At 41.6% G+C, this 17,675-nt stretch overlaps 1 protein-coding gene across 4 annotated transcripts in view; it reads left to right on the plus strand.

Annotated features, from left to right (window-relative positions):
* The window catches only part of LOC138617776 (plectin-like), a 44,053-nt gene extending 34,973 nt beyond the window's left edge, over window positions 1-9,080 (plus strand). For all 4 annotated transcript variants that reach the window (XM_069693036.1, XM_069693037.1, XM_069693039.1 and 1 more), the window contains 3 exons: window positions 666-7,750; window positions 7,979-8,095; window positions 8,285-9,080. In XM_069693036.1, coding sequence (XP_069549137.1) covers window positions 666-6,845 — 6,180 coding nt within the window. In that variant the 3' untranslated portion in view covers window positions 6,846-7,750; window positions 7,979-8,095; window positions 8,285-9,080. The remainder of the gene's footprint in view (window positions 1-665; window positions 7,751-7,978; window positions 8,096-8,284) is intronic.
* Window positions 9,081-17,675: the final 8,595 nt, after the last annotated feature.

Consider the following 17,675-nt stretch of genomic DNA (forward strand, 5'->3'; position numbering starts at 1 on the left):
CTTTTGTTGCAGATACATTTTGTAAGGGTACACGTTGCACTCCAAGTAGTAAATCATCTGGAGTATTTTTTGGTAATTTGTTTTATAGTGAAAGTTGAAATGGTTGTATCATTACACACTGTGTGTTACACACACACACAAGTCAGGAAGGAATATTAATTCCAAGACAGTAACAATGTCAGGCAATGGTATGTCCAAATGATTTTATGCAGGACAAATTCACAACAAAATGTATGTCACAGATGAATTTGAGTTTATGCAATAATCTGTCTTGTGACAAATTGTTATACTCAATTGTATTTCTTATTGTATAACTGTTAGTTGGGAAATGTCATAGACATGGTTTTATGGGCTAAACAAAAATTGCATTTGATGCAAGAATGATTTATCCAGAATCGTGTAAAACAAAGTTTAAAAAAATAATAATAGTTACCTGAAAAAATACTGCACAATCAATAAAAACGCCCTATAGAAAAGCACATATATATTAGAACATAATTTAATGATTCGTTTAGCATTTATAATTTGCATAAGCAGAGTGCATTGTACAAAAGGTGTTTATTAAAAAAATTATAAATAAGATAAACTATTTGAATGAAAGAGTTTGATAGTTCTCCCAGCTAATATACCTGTTGTAACTTGTGTTTTCTATTTTTTTCAATCAGATGGCTGATGCACAGCAGAAACAAATTGAGCATGAGAAGATAATGCTCCAGCAGACATTCCTGACAGAAAAAGAGATGCTGTTAAAGAAGGAGAAGCTAATTGAAGATGAGAAAAAGAGGCTGGAGAGCCAGTTTGAAGAGGAAGTGAAAAAGGCCAAAGCTCTCAAAGATGAACAGGAACGCCAGAGACAGCAGATGGAACAGGAGAAGAAGAAACTCCAGGATACCATGGATGCAGCACTCAGTAAACAGAAAGAGGCTGAGAAAGAGATGCTTAATAAGCAAAAAGAAATGCAGGACCTGGAGAAGAAGAGACTAGAGCAGGAAAAGATTCTCGCAGATGAGAACCAGAAATTGCGCGAGAAGCTACAGCAGCTTGAGGATGCCCAGAAAGACCAGCACCCAAGAGAAGCAGTCTCAAACAAAGAGCTTGTCCATGTAACAATGGTTGAGACAACAAAGAAAGTTTACAATGGCCAAAATGCTGGTGACCTGGTAGATGGTGTGGACAAGAGACCAGACCCATTGTCTTTCGATGGCATCCGCGAAAAGGTACCTGCAAGCAGGCTCCATGACATTGGTCTTTTACCCAAGAAAGACTTTGACAAGCTCAAAAATGGCAAAACCACTGTTCAAGAGCTTGGTCAGACTGAAAATCTAAAAATAATTCTTAAAGGAAAGAACCCCATTGCTGGTGTTTTGACACCATCTAATCAAAAGATGTCAATTTATCAAGCATCAAAAGAGAAGAAGATTACCCCCGGAACTGCCATGATCCTGCTTGAAGCACAGGCCGCCACAGGTTACATCCTAGACCCCATTAAGAACCACACACTTTCTGTTAATGAGGCTGTCAAGGAAGGCGTGATTGGACCTGAACTTCACAACAAAATGCTTTCAGCTGAGAGGGCTGTTGTTGGCTACAAAGATCCATACACTGGTGGAAAGATCTCTGTGTTTGAAGCCATGAAGAAGGGTCTGTTGGAACATGATCATGCCATCAGAGTCCTTGAGGCTCAGCTTGCAACTGGTGGCATCGTTGACCCTATCAACAGTCACCGTGTACCCAAAGAAACAGCTTATAAACAGGGTCAGTATGATGCAGAAATGAATAAGATTATGGAGAAACCTTCAGACGACACAAAGGGATACTTTGACCCCAGCACTCAGGAACCTTTGACATATTCTGAGCTAATGGCAAGATGCACCACTGACCCTGAGAGCAGTCTGCTACTCTTGCCAATCACAGACAAAGCTGCTCAGTGCTCTAGTATATACACAGAGGAAGAGACCAAGGATGTCTTCAGCAAAACAACCGTGTCTGTGCCATTTGGTAGATTCAAGGGAAAGACTATCACCATTTGGGAGATAATCAACTCCGAGTACTTCACTGAAGACCAGAAGAAGGACCTTCTCCGTCAGTACAAGACAGGCAAAATCACAATCGAAAAGATCATTAGGATTGTGATTACTGTGGCTGAGGAGAGAGAGAAGAAGAAGGAAATTACCTTTGATGGTCTGAGAGCACCTGTCCCTGCGACTGAGCTCCTCGAATCTAAAATCATTGACAAAGATCTTTACAACAAATTGCACAAGGGCAATGTGACAGTCAAAGAGGTGTCTGAAACAGAGCCTGTCAAGAAAGCACTGAAGGGTACAAACGGCATTGCCGGTGTAGTCATTGACTCATCCAAGGAGACGATGTCCTTCTATCAAGCCATGAAGAAGGACATGATGAGGCCCGGGCCTGCCTTGGCTATGCTTGATGCCCAAGCAGGAACAGGCTACATGGTTGACCCTGTTCATAATCAGAAATACACTGTTGATGAAGCTGTCAAAGCAGGTGTTGTTGGTCCTGAGCTGCACGAGAAGCTCCTGTCTTCTGAGAGAGCTGTGACAGGTTACAAAGATCCTTACACTGGAAAGACTGTGTCGCTGTTCCAGGCAATGAAGAAAGATCTCATACCTAAAGAGCAAGGAATCCGACTGCTTGATGCCCAAATGACCACCGGTGGCATCATTGACCCAGTAAAAAGCCATCGTATTCCCCATGATGTGGCTTGCAAGAGAAATTATTTCGATGATGAAATGAAACAGGCTCTGAGCAGCCCCACTGATGAAACAAAATGCTTCTTTGACCCCAACGCAAAAGAAAATGTCACATACTCACAGCTCTTCAAACAATGTGTCACTGACAAGAAAACTGGTCTCCGGCTCCTGCCTCTTTCTGATGAAGCAATCAATGCTAAGGAGGAGCAAAAATACACAGAAGCTCAGACAAAAGAGGCTATGACTCAGGCAACTGTGGAGCTTGACTCTGGACCATTTAAGGGCAAGAAGATGACCCTCTGGGAAATCCTCAACTCTGATTATCTCACTGAGGACCAGAGACTTGACCTGCTCAGACAGTTTAGGTCAGGAAAGGTTACTATTGAAAAGATAATAAAGATCTTTATCACAATCACAGAAGAGAAAGAAACCAAGAAACGAGAACAGTCGAGCTTCAAAGGACTCAGAGCTCCTGTCCCAGCAGCTTCCCTGTACGATTCCAAAATCATTGACAAACCAACCTTTGACCTCCTTCAACAAAGCAAAACAACACCTAAAAAAGTCAGTGAGAATCCCAATGTCAAGAAATACCTTCAGGGCTCTGATAGCGTTGCTGGCATCTACCTGGAACCAACAAAAGAGAAAATAAGCATTTATCAAGCGATGAAGAAAAAGCTCCTCCGACACAACACTGGTCTCTCACTTCTTGAGGCGCAGGCTGCAACTGGGTTCATGGTAGATCCAGTGAGGAACCAATGCCTGTCAGTAGATGAGGCAGTGAAGTCAGGCCTCGTTGGTCCAGAGCTACATGAAAAACTCCTCTCTGCAGAAAAAGCTGTCACTGGCTATAAAGATCCATTCACAGGCTGCAAAATATCTCTCTTTGAAGCAATGCAAAAAGATCTCATCCTGAAAGAGCATGCCATGCCCCTGTTAGAAGCACAGATGGTCAGTGGAGGAATCATTGACCCTGTAAACAGCCACCGTGTCCCCACTGATGTTGCATATCAGAAGAATATCTTCAGTAAAGAAATTTCCAACACCCTATCTGAGCCATCTGATGGTAACAAGGCTTTCTCAGACCCAGAAACTGATGAGAATGTAACCTACAAACAGCTGAAGGACAAATGTCAAAGAGATGCTGAAACAGGCCTGTTCATCCTCCCACTCTCCAAACCTCAGTCTCCAACTGTTGTGGAGAAGACATACCTCTACACTGAGGAACAAACCCAGAGCGATCTGACCACCAGCCAAATTAACATCCCAATTGAGGGTCTTGCTGACAAACCAATGAACCTCTGGGATGTCATGAACTCAAATCTGATTCCAGAGCAGGAGAGACAAAGGCTCATGGACGAATATCGCTCTGGTAAAATCACTAAAGAGCGGATGATCATCATTATCATTGAGATCATGGAGCAAAGAGAAATCATCAGAAATGATAGCCCACTGTCATGTCAGACTATAAGGAGAAGGATAACTATTGAGGAGCTTTACAATGCCCGCATCATTGACTTGGAGATGTACAACCTTCTCAAACAGGGCAAGAGGGATATCCGTGACATAATGGAGTTGACCAGTGTGAAACAGTATCTCTATGGCACAGGCTGCGTTGCTGGGGTCACGACAGACTCCAGCTCCAAGATAAGCATATACCAAGCAATAAAGAGAGGTTTTATTAAACCAGAAATCGGCCTCAGCCTCCTCGAAGCACAAGCTGCGACAGGATTCATTGTTGATCCTGTGAAGCATGAGACACTCACTGTCGATGAAGCTGTTCGTAAGGGTGTTGTCGGCCCTGAGATCCATGATAAACTTCTCTCAGCTGAAAGAGCTGTCACAGGATACAAGGATCCCTACAGTGGGAAAGTCATATCTCTCTTCCAGGCCATGAAAAAGGATCTGGTTCCAGAGGATTATGCTCTGAAAATGTTAGAGGCACAAACGGCCAGTGGTGGTATTATTGATCCTGAATTCCAGTTCCATCTGCCAGCAGACATTGCCATGCAAAGAGGCTATATCAACAAGGAAACCAACGAGAAATTGACTGATGATGTTAAGGGATTCGTTGACCCTGTCACTGATGAGAAACTGTCATATGCACAGCTGCTCAAGAGGTGCAAGGTGGATGGTGGTTTGCGCCTCCTCTCCCTGGGAGACAAGAGGCTGACATTCAAGGGTCTGAGAAAACAGATCACAATGGAGGAGCTCATCCGCTCCCAAATTATTGACCAGCAGACTGTCTTAGAACTGAATGAAGGCCTTATTACAGTGGAGGAGGTTAGCAGTAGGGTATCAAGGTACCTTGAGGGCACAAGCTGTATTGCTGGTGTATTTTTGGAGTCCTCAAAGGAACGTCTATCTATTTACCAGGCCATGAAAAAGAACATGATTAGGCCAGGCACTGCATTTGAACTCCTTGAGGCCCAGGCGGCGACAGGGTACGTCATTGATCCAATCAAAAACCTCAAACTGACTGTCCACGAATCAGTAAAGATGGGAATTGTGGGCCCAGAATTCAAAGACAAGCTTCTCTCTGCCGAGCGTGCAGTGACAGGATATAGAGATCCTTATTCAGGCAAGACAATCTCCCTGTTCCAGGCCATGAAAAAGGGGCTCATTCTGAAAGATCATGGTATCCGTCTCCTGGAAGCCCAGATTGCCACTGGTGGAATCATCGATCCAGAGGAAAGTCATCGTCTGCCAGTTGAGGTGGCCTACAAACGCGGCCTCTTTGACGAGGAAATGAATGAGATCCTGACAGATCCATCTGATGACACCAAAGGCTTCTTTGATCCCAACACTGAGGAAAACCTGACCTACCTCCAGCTGATGGAGAGGTGCATCACTGATCCTGACAGTGGCCTGGTGCTCCTGCTACTGAAAGAAAAGAAGCGGGAAAGGAAGACCTCCTCCAAATCCTCAGTTCGTAAACGCAGAGTTGTAATCGTAGACCCAGAGACAGGCAAAGAAATGACTGTGTATGAGGCCTACAGGAAGGGACTCATTGACCACCAAACCTACCTGGAGCTTTCCGAGCAGGAATGTGAATGGGAAGAGATCACAATGACTTCCTCTGATGGTATTGTTAAATCCCTTATCATTGACAGGAGGTCTGGGAGACAGTACGATGTTGATGACGCTATTTCACGTGGTCTAATTGACCAGAACGCTCTTGATTCTTACAGAGCTGGAAACCTGTCCATCACAGAGTTTGCTGACATGCTTTCTGGAAACATGGGAGGCTTCCGTTCACGCTCGTCCTCTTTTGGGTCCACCACTGGTTCCACGTACTCCTCCCCAATGAGCCCCATACCCTCCATTAAAACACCTGCAGTCATATGGAATGACCCAACAGAGGACACTGGCCCTGTAGCCGGAATATTGGACATAGACACATTGGAGAAGGTGTCTATCACTGAGGCAATTCACAGAAATCTAGTAGACAACATCACAGGCCAAAGGTTGCTGGAGGCCCAAGCCTGCACAGGAGGAATCATTGACCCCACAAGTGGAGAAAGATTCTCAGTCACTGACGCCACAGAAAAAGGCCTGGTGGATAAAGTCATGGTCGATCGCCTGAACCTGGCTCAAAAAGCATTCAATGGATTTGAAGATCCCAGAACTAAAGTAAAGATGTCTGCCTCCCAGGCCCTGAAGAAGGGCTGGTTGTATTACGAGGCTGGCCAGCGATTCCTTGAGGTTCAATATCTGACTGGTGGACTTATTGAGCCTGAAGTGGAGGGCAGAGTGACACTAGATGAGTCCATCAAGAAGGGCACGATCGACGCCCGCACGGCCCAGAAGCTGAGAGATGTCAGTGCTTATTCTAAATATCTGACATGTCCAAAAACCAAACTGAAAATCTCCTTCAAAGATGCCATGGACAGAAGCATGGTGGAGGAAGGATCTAGCCTCAGGCTGCTGGAGGCCTCCTCACAGTCGAGCAAAGGCCTCTACAGTCCCTACAACGCCAGTGGCCCTGGATCTGCATATGGCTCTCGAACTGGCTCAAGGACCGGATCCCGATCAGGCTCCAGGAGAGGCAGCATCGACGCTGGCTCTGGCTTCAGCATGAACTTCTCATCCACCTCCTTCACATCTTCTTCAAGCTACGGCCGCAGATTCTAATCAGCTAGTTCTGTTCCTAATAAACAACAATACTAATGCATTTTATAGTTGCATTTCTAACAGGAAAAACTAGTTACACTAACAAAGAAAATATCATTTATTTATTCTTCCCTGCATGTCGTCACAACAAAAATTGCCTAGGCTATTGATTTTTTTTTTTCATATATAACATCTGTCTGAACATGTGCCTCATATCGAGACATAACCAAGCATCGCTAGATTATATTTTCTTTTAGTACTGATCACAGAATCAGTTTATATTTTTCAAGCAGAGCATGACATTTCTGCAGTTTTTTAAGTGACTTTATAGTTTTCATTTTACACCCGTTAAAAAAAGATGTATACTTTGCTTTCTGAAACTAATATATAGTGTATCTATGTCAAAAAGAAATATTTTTCCAGTATTCCTTTTTTCCTTTGAAATTTAAGAATATTTGTCTATTTTTTATCTTTTTCGACAGTACAAGTAGTGAGATACCGAATGTCAACATAGTTTTAATGTTTTTAACTAAAATATATAGATGCCTTCAAAATTTCAGAATGTTTGTATAGAGTACGTGTTAAAGTTTTTTTTATGTTATATGTTGCCTGGGTAACTAGACTGTACCCAGTAAACTGCAGCACAGAATACACCTGAGACACTACAAGAATGCAACACTGAAAAGAAGTGCCAGACCCACACTTATGCAGACTGTTCTGAAACCAGTTTGACATTACTTTGTGCTTATGTCATTTATATTCAGTGGACTTTTGCATATTTTAAGTTAATTACAGCAATGTTTTACACACTACAAATTTTGGATTGCTCATATTCACCGTCAACCAAGTGTTCCCAGTAAATCCCAAGATGATGTCAGACTCGATCCTTCTCCCTCACAGACCTGCCTCCTGTTATTTTGATTCTTGTAAGTTGAATTATCATTTAATTTATACATTTTTCTTTTCTTTGTTTTGTCTGTTTTCTTTAGTTGATTTGATCTGGTCTCAGAGCCTAGATTAACGCCATTGTTCTCCCTGTACCGCACACTGCCATGGTAGCATATCACTGATAGAAATACTTCTGTTCAAAACTCTCATTGCTGCTGTTTTTTTTTTTTTTTTTTTTTTTTTTGTCATCCTCTTGTTTCTCACAGCTGCCTCAGTCCCTCACAACCCAACATCGGAGCACACATACTCAGTTGGCCGGAGCATGCGATCCTCTCACCTTTGATGGATTTGTGGGTCCTTGTCATCCTCACGCAGTAACACAGGTATGGTGTGCAACTGTTCTAGAAAACATTGTCATTTCCATTTCATTTGCCCAAAACTGAAGCAAAGTTTCATCTAGATTTCTCGTACAATTTCATTTCATTTCATTTCTGTTTTTTATTTTTTTGTTCCTTACTTCATGGTTTGATTAATTTTGGTTTTATTTCAAAGTCATTTCCTTTCATTTCTAGATCTGCCATTGAGTATGTCCTTTCTTCCATTGCACATCACACTCGAAGAAAGCTGAGGCTGAGTCACCACCATCTTGGGATGCCTTTCTGGGAACACTCCTCATTCATGACCTTTTTCATGTGTTTATTACATGAATGCTAATAGTGACATTTAGGTTGTCATACCGTGATATTTTTTTGAGAACACTCACAGATAATACACACCTCTGCTTGTACATTTAATTTGAATTGAGTTTAACTGTACTAATACAACAGCACATCTTCAGTTAGCGAGTCCACTGAGTACATTTTTTGATTATCTGACAGAAAATTCAGTTCAACCAAAGGGCCTACAGGAGAAATTAGGAGAATTGACCTATTTGATGCAGCACCACGTTGCATGAATGTATGTATTATATCAAACGAACAGGTGGCATTTTGCCACAGATTTCTTTTGCAAACTGAAAAATAGCTCAAAGCTTTATTTTGCTCATAGTTATTTTTTTCCACATCAAAGATTTTCTGTTTTGCTTCTCTAAAGTGTTTTACCTCTGTAAATCTTTTCAATTTGTTTTCATCATGTTTTTGATATTAATTTGTCTTGCATGTTTTACTAACTTTTCAAAGGATATTTTGTGAAAAATAAAAACAACTTCAGATGGAAGTGCGCTGATTTAAATTTTAGCAGTATATCAAATCACAAACTAACTGGTTGGTTTTGCTTATTGGGCAGATATTGCTTTGAATGATACAGTGAGGACTGTTGTTGTATGTGAACATAACACTATGTTGTAAATAAATATGCTCTGAAGAGGCACTCTTGTCATTCATCACTACCCATGCACATGAAGACATTTTAGGGTGGCACAAATCACAAGTTACATTGGATGAACAGCATATGTATAAAGAGTCATGGAAGTATATTGTTGTTTTGTGCATTTCACCCTGGCACAGTAATACTACCAGTAGAACCACTGCACAGAAAGTGAATTTTATTTAATGAAAATGATACCCAGTGAGTTTAAGACTTGAAACAACTGCACTGATTCTCCGTTGATATAATACTGTCAACTGAAGCTCGCAGCTTACTGGTGATATGAAATGTTCCACTAGAAAAAGCAGTCGTTGACCACATGAGGGCAATGTTAGACCGACTTACACTCTTATCTTCAAGGAAGAAAGTTATTTCAGGTGAAACAGCTACTTGGTCCAGCACCTGCTCTACAATTGATCATCCCTCTGTAATGTGCAAGGCATCTGCCATATTAGTGAGGTCGTAACTAGAATCATAATCGTCTTATTTTGAACTACAATTTGTCTTATAAAATTCTTATAAAATGACGTTCTCAGTTTTTACCCTGGAATGTATCTTCTGACTGAGATGTAAAAAAAGACCCCGAACAGTATTTTCAAGCCATCTGTATGGATGTGGATTTACACCATACTGCATGCATACATATTTTTGCTCTGTGCCAACATTAGCCACTGGGTTTGATGGAGGATTCTGCCACCAGAAGCAACGGGGCATTCACCTCCCTGAATTCTTCACTCAGCTCCCTTGACTACTCTGATGCAACCCCTTCCCTCCCAGCTCTCCCTGCGTCTGAAGCTGATGACAGGGAGGTAAGAGCACAGAGAACAGTAAAAACACGTCATAATATACTGTATACTGTACGGTGATGAGTTGTTGAAGGAACAGTATGAGCTCCAGCAGGTGGAAAAAGGATTATTCTCTATATTTTTCAACTGCTTTCTTGTAGGATAAAGGAAGTGCTTTGTTTGGATCTCCAACACCTTCATCACAGGATCAGAGATATGGGTATGCTACTGTAAACGAGTGCCACAATTCATAACTAAATCCACACATGGTAACATTGTACAAATGAAATACTCTGCTTTATCACATATACAAGTGAGAAAACTTGGAAAAAAATCAATAGTCCAAAGGAATGAATGCTTGCTTGATTGAATGTGGCCACCAACAGTGAGATTAAACAAAACACCCAGCCTGTGACGACAGTTGGTCATTTGTATCAGCTTCGCAGACCGGTGCGTCTGCATTCACCATCAGTGCAAAGACAGAGCTCTGAACTGTGTAGTAAGCAGACAGTATAAATCACATAAATGAAACACAGTGGAAAAAAAAAAGAACCAGGTTCCAGCCCAGCAGACGTAGAGAACAGATGCCTCTCTAATGAGATAGTTTGATCATGTTTTCAGCCGAGCAGCCCTGGTTGTATTCCTTTGATAAGAATAATAATTCTTGAAGGGCTCATCCTGTTGTAGAGCAAATCATGTCTGTGCTATTATCTATTCTCCAAATGACCCACTTCCTGACAGAGCAGTAATTAATCATCGTAGTGGAAATACTGTAACACCAAGGTATTGGTGAGGTGCTTTTTGACAAACACCAGTGTACTGTGTCGCTGTCAGTGTGCCGCAAAATGAAGACAGATGTTTAAGGTAGAAAGTAATCCTGAAAAATGATATCAGCAGACATGAGATACAAAGATGCAAGAAACCAACAGCTTAAGATTCAGTCTGAGTTCACACAGAGCAGTCATGTGAGCAGAAAAACAATGTTTTAGCCATATCACCAATCCGTCTCTGTATAACCTCATGATTATTAAAGGAATTTGATTGATGACATACATTTACCATGATTTACTTGTACTGTCTTTTTAAGTAACGTCTTCCATTTCCCTGACTATAGAGAATGTTTACAATATTATTTGACTGTAAAATGTGATCAATATAACGTTTCATTTTGTGTTGCTCGCCTCTGTTTCAGGAGGGATATGGAGGACATGAGCCAGTGGCAGTGTGAGTTCAGGAGTCAAATCCAAGCACTGAGACAGTGGCTCACGAGCATGGAGATGAGGCTTCCTCCTCTGGACCCCAGGGTCAGTTCGGTTTACTGTCTGTCTGCTTGCCTGCTGTTGTCTCCCCTGCCTGCTTTGTTTCACCATACATCATGTTCAAGTGGTCAGAAAAGCACCTTTACCTGTGTTTCATCAGATTTTCAACAGTTTTTTTTTTCACTCTCAAATTTCAGGTTATTGAATATAATCAAACATTCAACAGTTCAGTTCAAGGGTTTGTTTTTATTCTATTTTTCATGACTTTATTTGCATTAATCTAACCCCCTGGTACCAAACTAGTGTCTGTGGGCATCCTGCCAAGCATGTCAACATGAGGAAAATCCATCTGTTATACCTGTGGTTCCCTCTTGCTCTTCATCTCCTCCTGTGTGTCTCCTCCAGTAGTTTTCCAAATACTTGTGTGGGCCCACATGTTGTAAACACCAAGAAACAATGCAAAAAGACTGTGTTATTATCAGTCAACAAGAAGACTCATTCCTGACTTGTTCCATGCTTGCTGCTCTGTAAGGCTGCACTTTCATTTACTATTGTAGGGCTGTGAGCTACGTGCCAACGCCAGCAATGATAAAATGCTCACTATGACAAAGCTGATGTTAACAGGTATAAATTTACCAAGGTCATGTTGTTTTAGTAAATTAGCTTGCTTGCATTTTTCATTTGCACTAAAGACAAAGTAACTGAATTGGGTAGCAACATAAAAAGGTAAGAAAAAATATGGGCCAAAATATCAATATTTGTTTTTTTTTTTTTTTTTTTTACTACCTAATATAAGTATTGGACTTAAAAATCCAGCATTGTTGGGGCTCTACTCCACATGAATCAAGAAACAAGCTGCTAAATATCTTGAATTTGCTTTGTTGTAACTCATTGAATTGCTGCATCTGTGGATATGATTACAAACGTAGAGTATTTTTTTAATTGTTTTATTAATATATGTTGTTTTGTCACATAGTATGATGTCCTTCCATGTAGTTTCCGCCATACGACCCCCTGTAATTTTAACCTCTCCATTCATCCCGTTTTTCAGCAGCCAACTTTTCAAATGATCGAACTGATTTTACCTCACTTTAACAACAGTATACTTGAGCCTGAAAACTATGTCTGTCGGTCAGAATTGAATTTGTAGGTAAAAGAGCAAAGATATCAAGAGAAAACTGAACCAATGACTCATGCCAGTCAGTAAACTGACACTTTGAAGATCATGACAATGAGGAAAAGGAGCGTGGAGGTTTCTGAAATCCTCAGACGGACACTGAGGTGGTCCTCCTCCACTCCTGCAGGGAGACTTCTTTAGGCCACAGGGGGACGGAGGGGCGAGGGAATCAGGCTCCATTGTGCCTGGTCTGGACAGCCAGGCTGGAGGAGCGCTTGGCACTGGAGGCCCTCTGCACACATGAATGAACACAGTGAAAAGACATCAGACTCAGATGGGAAGAAGAGGCGAGGGGGGGCAGAAATAAAAAGAAAAACAGGATCTTTATGGTAAGAGCGCTCAGATCTGACCATGTCGGCATTTATTGAACACAACTAGGTTTTGTCATACAACTATTTATACCAATATTTATACATGGATGTCACAGCTAAAGCCAGTCATTGTGTCACTGGGTTAAAAGTTTCAATTAGAATGACAGGAAAATGATGACTGCAGTTTAACTGTAACACAAGTTAAAGACGCATCAGTCATATGCTACAGCAAGATTTATGGAAGGTTTACTAAACTGAGCAAAATATAGTCCCCAAAAAACACTGTTCATACCAGGCCAAGTAAGGCTGTATCAGCAGAACTCCTGATGTGTGTCAAACTGAGTAAGGGTGTGGTTTGTGGTTTACAAATTGAACTTTTTATTAGAGTGTAGGGATGTGTTGTTGTGTAAGTTATATAGCCTTGCTTTAATTTAAATGGAACTGAAATGTCTGGTTAGCAGCGCTACTTTGTCGGATGGTACAAGGGAGCAATAAGTTGTGGGGTTGTCCCACGGGATTTTAGTGCTAATTGGCATTTAAAGCATGATTTCAGATCATTTTCATTGGGGTTCATATTGTGCAGCAACTGAAGACCATTCTCGCACACAACATCAACATGACACAACTCTGAGGTGCAGCACGGACGGAGAGGTTCTAATGAATGTGAATATTCTCAGTGAGTCCAGAGATCACAAGTGTTTGATGTTTTTTATTGTTTGACTAAGATTAAGTTTTGGTTCTGATTTAGTTATATGGTCCATTGAGGTGAGTGCGTTTCATTGTCCTGACTGAATGTTTGAACCATTAACTGATTAAAAGGGCCAAGAAACAAAATATGACACTTCGTGATCACGATCAGAGTTTTGTCGCAACATTTTTCAACAGGAGATTATCTAAATAGTTTAACAGTCACATTTTGTTTTAAAGACGCCTGTTTCCCTGGGGACTAACGTGAAAGATGCACAGGCATGTCTTATCACGTTGTGAAAGCTTGAGCACTTTGTAGAGCTTTACTCTGACCCCCAGTGTGAGTGTGTGAAATAAGGGGGTGTTTTTTTTTTTTTTTTTCATCTCTGCCATGCCTTTATCATACAGCATCCGACCACAGACCTTTGTTATGGTAATGCTGTAAGTCTGCTACACTGCTGGTTGCAGTCTGGGCCTGAGGGACTCGTTAGTTACTAGCATGAATGACGACATCCCTCTGCAGCCCCCCCATATAGAGACCCTCCAACAATACACAGGAGAGAGTCTCACACCTGCTCCTTAACACGAGGCAAGCACTGGCACATCTTAAACTGTTTTCCCATGACCACTGGGAAACACATGCGCCTTAAATTGGAGGTTGTCAAGCATGACCATAATAAGGATCAAAATGGAAATGCCATGTAATTTGTGAACGCATACCGTATGGTCATGAATAGCACTATTATCAGTAGTATCTTATGAGTATTATTTTGTAGTAGTCCAGTGCTATCAAAGATATTAAAGAGGTAACTCTCTTAGTGTAAACATTGTAGTAAAGGCCTTTACACACCGGGAGCGTGAGGAACGAACGGCACAAAAATGTGAAATACTCAAACCCCTCAGATGTATATTCATACCGGCAGCGATGCAGATTTGAGACAGTTGTTCATTAAAGGGTTTGAATAGATTCCCGCCAGCTCATTCTTCAGAAAAATGATTGATTCAACATCATCCAGTGATGAAGATCTTGTCCCGCTCCTCCTCACTCGATAAAAGAAGAGATTTTAGTACGTTATATCAAACCTGTCGTGTTTTAGTACATCCGAAAAAACCATCAACTACTCACTGTCCTGACAGCCTGGTTGTTCGGCGACGCGGCTCCATACGTTGTCCTTGAGATCGTTGTCTTCGTCATTTTTGTGCCCTATGTCATATAACATTGGGTGTCTGAAGGCTCTAAAAGTTCGATTTGTTTTCTTCTATTAAAATTTTCTTTAGCACACATCAACATTCGAATTGACACACAATGAATGAAACATTTATGTTATTAATTGTGTTAGAAAGTTTTAATTTCATGTAAAATCAACATAGTTAGAACATCATGGTGCCGATACAGATTGGTCATAAGGTTATCTCACAGAGCAATAGAGACAGTTCGAAAGTGCAGGTTCAAGTTAATAGTTGTAGGTATTTATGTTAACATGGAACAGGATGTCTCTTCATCTGACAGTCAGGTTAGGGTCAAAAGTTCTCCTCTCTGTCTGCCCCCCCCCCCCCTCCGCCCCCTTTTGCTGATGAGGTTCTTCTGGATAAAGACTCTCTGTGTTTTAAAGGTTTCTGGTTTCCCTGAGTCTGGCAGATGCTACACCCCAAATAAGCCTTGTACACAGCACTTACAAACAGGCTGAAGAAGCAGGGTGAGAGATCACAGCCTATTACCGTCGCCTCTCTGTCTCTGACAGCCAGCAGACAGCGTCCCCGCTCTCTGACGCTGTCATAACCTTTAAGGAAGAGGGGGGGGCTTGTTTTCAATGCAGCGAATCACCGACAAGACAAATGAATAATGAATTACGCTCAGATGGCGCTAAAATGAACTTGTTTATTCTGACTCAAATTGGGATTAAATCTTATAACCAAAAGATGTTTTTTTTCCTCTTGCTTGGTGTGTCAAATATATTTTCATCTTGGAACACTTTAAGTAATCTCTCCCAAAAGAGATTTTGATTTATTCATACTTTATCGGGGTTAATGGCAGTACGGGGCCTCTTCTTTTATGGCCCATGGCTTCCTGTTCGCAGTAGAAAATGTGAACTTATGGCTGTAAATCCTCTCTTCCTGGGAGCAATTGAATAAAACGTGGAGTTGATGATGTGGTTGAACTCCTCTATCCCCAAGTGGCTAAATCCTCCTCTCAGCCATGACTGTGATTTTCAGTATCCAGGCAGCCCAGCAGGGCCCGAGCAACCCAGTAGGGAAGCCCATCAGCCTTTCATCCACTTTTCTTGGAAGCAACCTCTTTCGGTGATAAATGACAGTGTGCATGCTGAATGGTGCTTCTGGTTTGACCCCCAAAAGGGACCCCCTCTTTTTATTTTCTGGTGAAGAGGGCTAATTACCATGTTCTGTAGAGGAGCCACTGAGGTCTTATTTAATTTGAAGGCAACAGAGAGGTTGAGGTGGCGGGGGAGGGGGGAAACATACCCGTAAAATGTATCTTTCTTTTTTTTCTCAGATCCTTTAAGGAAAAGGGATCAAATTTTGCCTCCCATCGGACGCTAATTTGGAATCACATTAATTTGGAAGCTGACTTTACTCCGTTTCCAAACCTGCGTCCGCTCGTTCATCGCATGCATTTTGGAAGGATGTGGTTCTGCTGAAGGAAAAATGAGCTGATTTCACCAGCTACCAATCACATGAGCAGCTTTTATTGCATCAGCGCATTGCTCAGCGTGCCCGACGCTCTTCAACCACATCAGCTCTCTTTTTTGAGAACCATGTGAAGGCTTCATGTTCACCTACTGTGAAATGGAGAGCAGAGATTTTTGGCAAAACATTTAATTAGTACAGAGGGGCTGGATGATGCTGAAAGCTGGGATCAGGTGTCATGGTTTTACAACAATGTCTTACTGGCAAAGTGGTGCCTCATCACTGCCAGCTCCTTTCAGATAAAGAAAAGGAGGACAGGGAATGTGGGCCTTACTTTCTCATTAAACAGCTAAAGACATGAGCTCTCCAAGTGACCCAAAGAAACAGCTATCAGTGAGGTTGTGGATTTTGTATGGCTAAACTGTTTGAGTTAGTCAGATAAAGCAGTCCATAGTATAAGAGGACCTGGGTTGTGTACAACTGTACATTTCCAGGATTGTAGGACATCTTTTGTGGTGTAACTGGGAAGCCTTGCATCAGCTCTGGAGTACTCAGGGGTTAAATAACTTGACCCTCCAGGGGTCATTCTTTTCAATTCACTCACTCTCTCATTGGCCACAGGCATTTTCAGTTTTCTTTTCCCCCTGCCATTTTTTTTTGTTTTGTTTTTGTATCACTATCAGCATAAATGAAGGCAGTAGGAGGGTCAGAAATGGGGCAGTAATGTTGGAGCTGAGGAACGCTCTGAAAACCTGAAGCAGCTTCACAGCACGTTTAACAGCCTATTTTTAACACCTACAGAGTCTGAGTTAATAGAGAGAGGTTTTGAATGCTTTTTGAGCACATAAAAGACAGTTTTTCAAGATGAGAACTCCACTAATATGAATGTTAGAATATAGCCATGTTAGCAGTCGTAAAGTGAAGTTACAACAAAACTTTACCAGTTCGCTTACATCCCATAGATTTCAGCAGTTGTCTCAAATGATTAGTCAGAGTTTCTAATCAGAGCGGAGCCTCATCACATCCACCTTCAACTGACTTAGAAAAGCTGCAATTTGATATTATATATATTTTTAGCAACGTAGATTTAGGAATGGCAAAGACCGTCTATCAGTTTACTGCTGAAGTCCAGATTCAAACCTCACAACAAGTAATGCTTTGATTCCCAGACAATTTTACAGATATTTATGGTCCCAATTAATGGAATGAATAATGACTGGGTGGATTTAAAACCCCAGAACTAATAAATATTCTAGGAACTTTGGGTCTGATTTGACCTCAATTTGATGAATAAATTCAGTATCAGCAAAACCAGTAAAATACCCAAATCCTGAAGTTCATGTTAGATAGCGCACGTTAGCATGCTGAGGAAAGGCTAAACTAGGACTGTAAATTACAGTTGTGTGGCAAAATACAGCCTCGCAGTGTGGCTGTAGATGTGATTTGAGACAAAGTCCTCAAAATTCGATCCACTGTCTCCAAGTGTTTCGACTAACGTGGCATTGCAGTGACAAAATTGTCACCTTTGGTTGAACAGCGTATTTAAGTTGAAAAGGCTCACACACTGCGTGGAGCTCTCGTAGATGACAGTGGACTTGTAACTCTTTGTTAACGGGGTTACATCGTAATCTGTGACCTTCGCTGAATAAAGCAGGACTCTGCACACATCTCATGCCGATTAAACTAAATTTGCATTGGCGGACGTTTCCACTCGCATGTAACACGGCAGGCAC

Source organism: Brachyistius frenatus, unplaced genomic scaffold (assembly GCF_029030835.1).
Source record: "Brachyistius frenatus isolate BFR_SWC_R1_liver_20210118 unplaced genomic scaffold, ASM2903083v1 Contig_14, whole genome shotgun sequence".
Lineage (NCBI taxonomy): Eukaryota > Metazoa > Chordata > Actinopteri > Embiotocidae > Brachyistius > Brachyistius frenatus.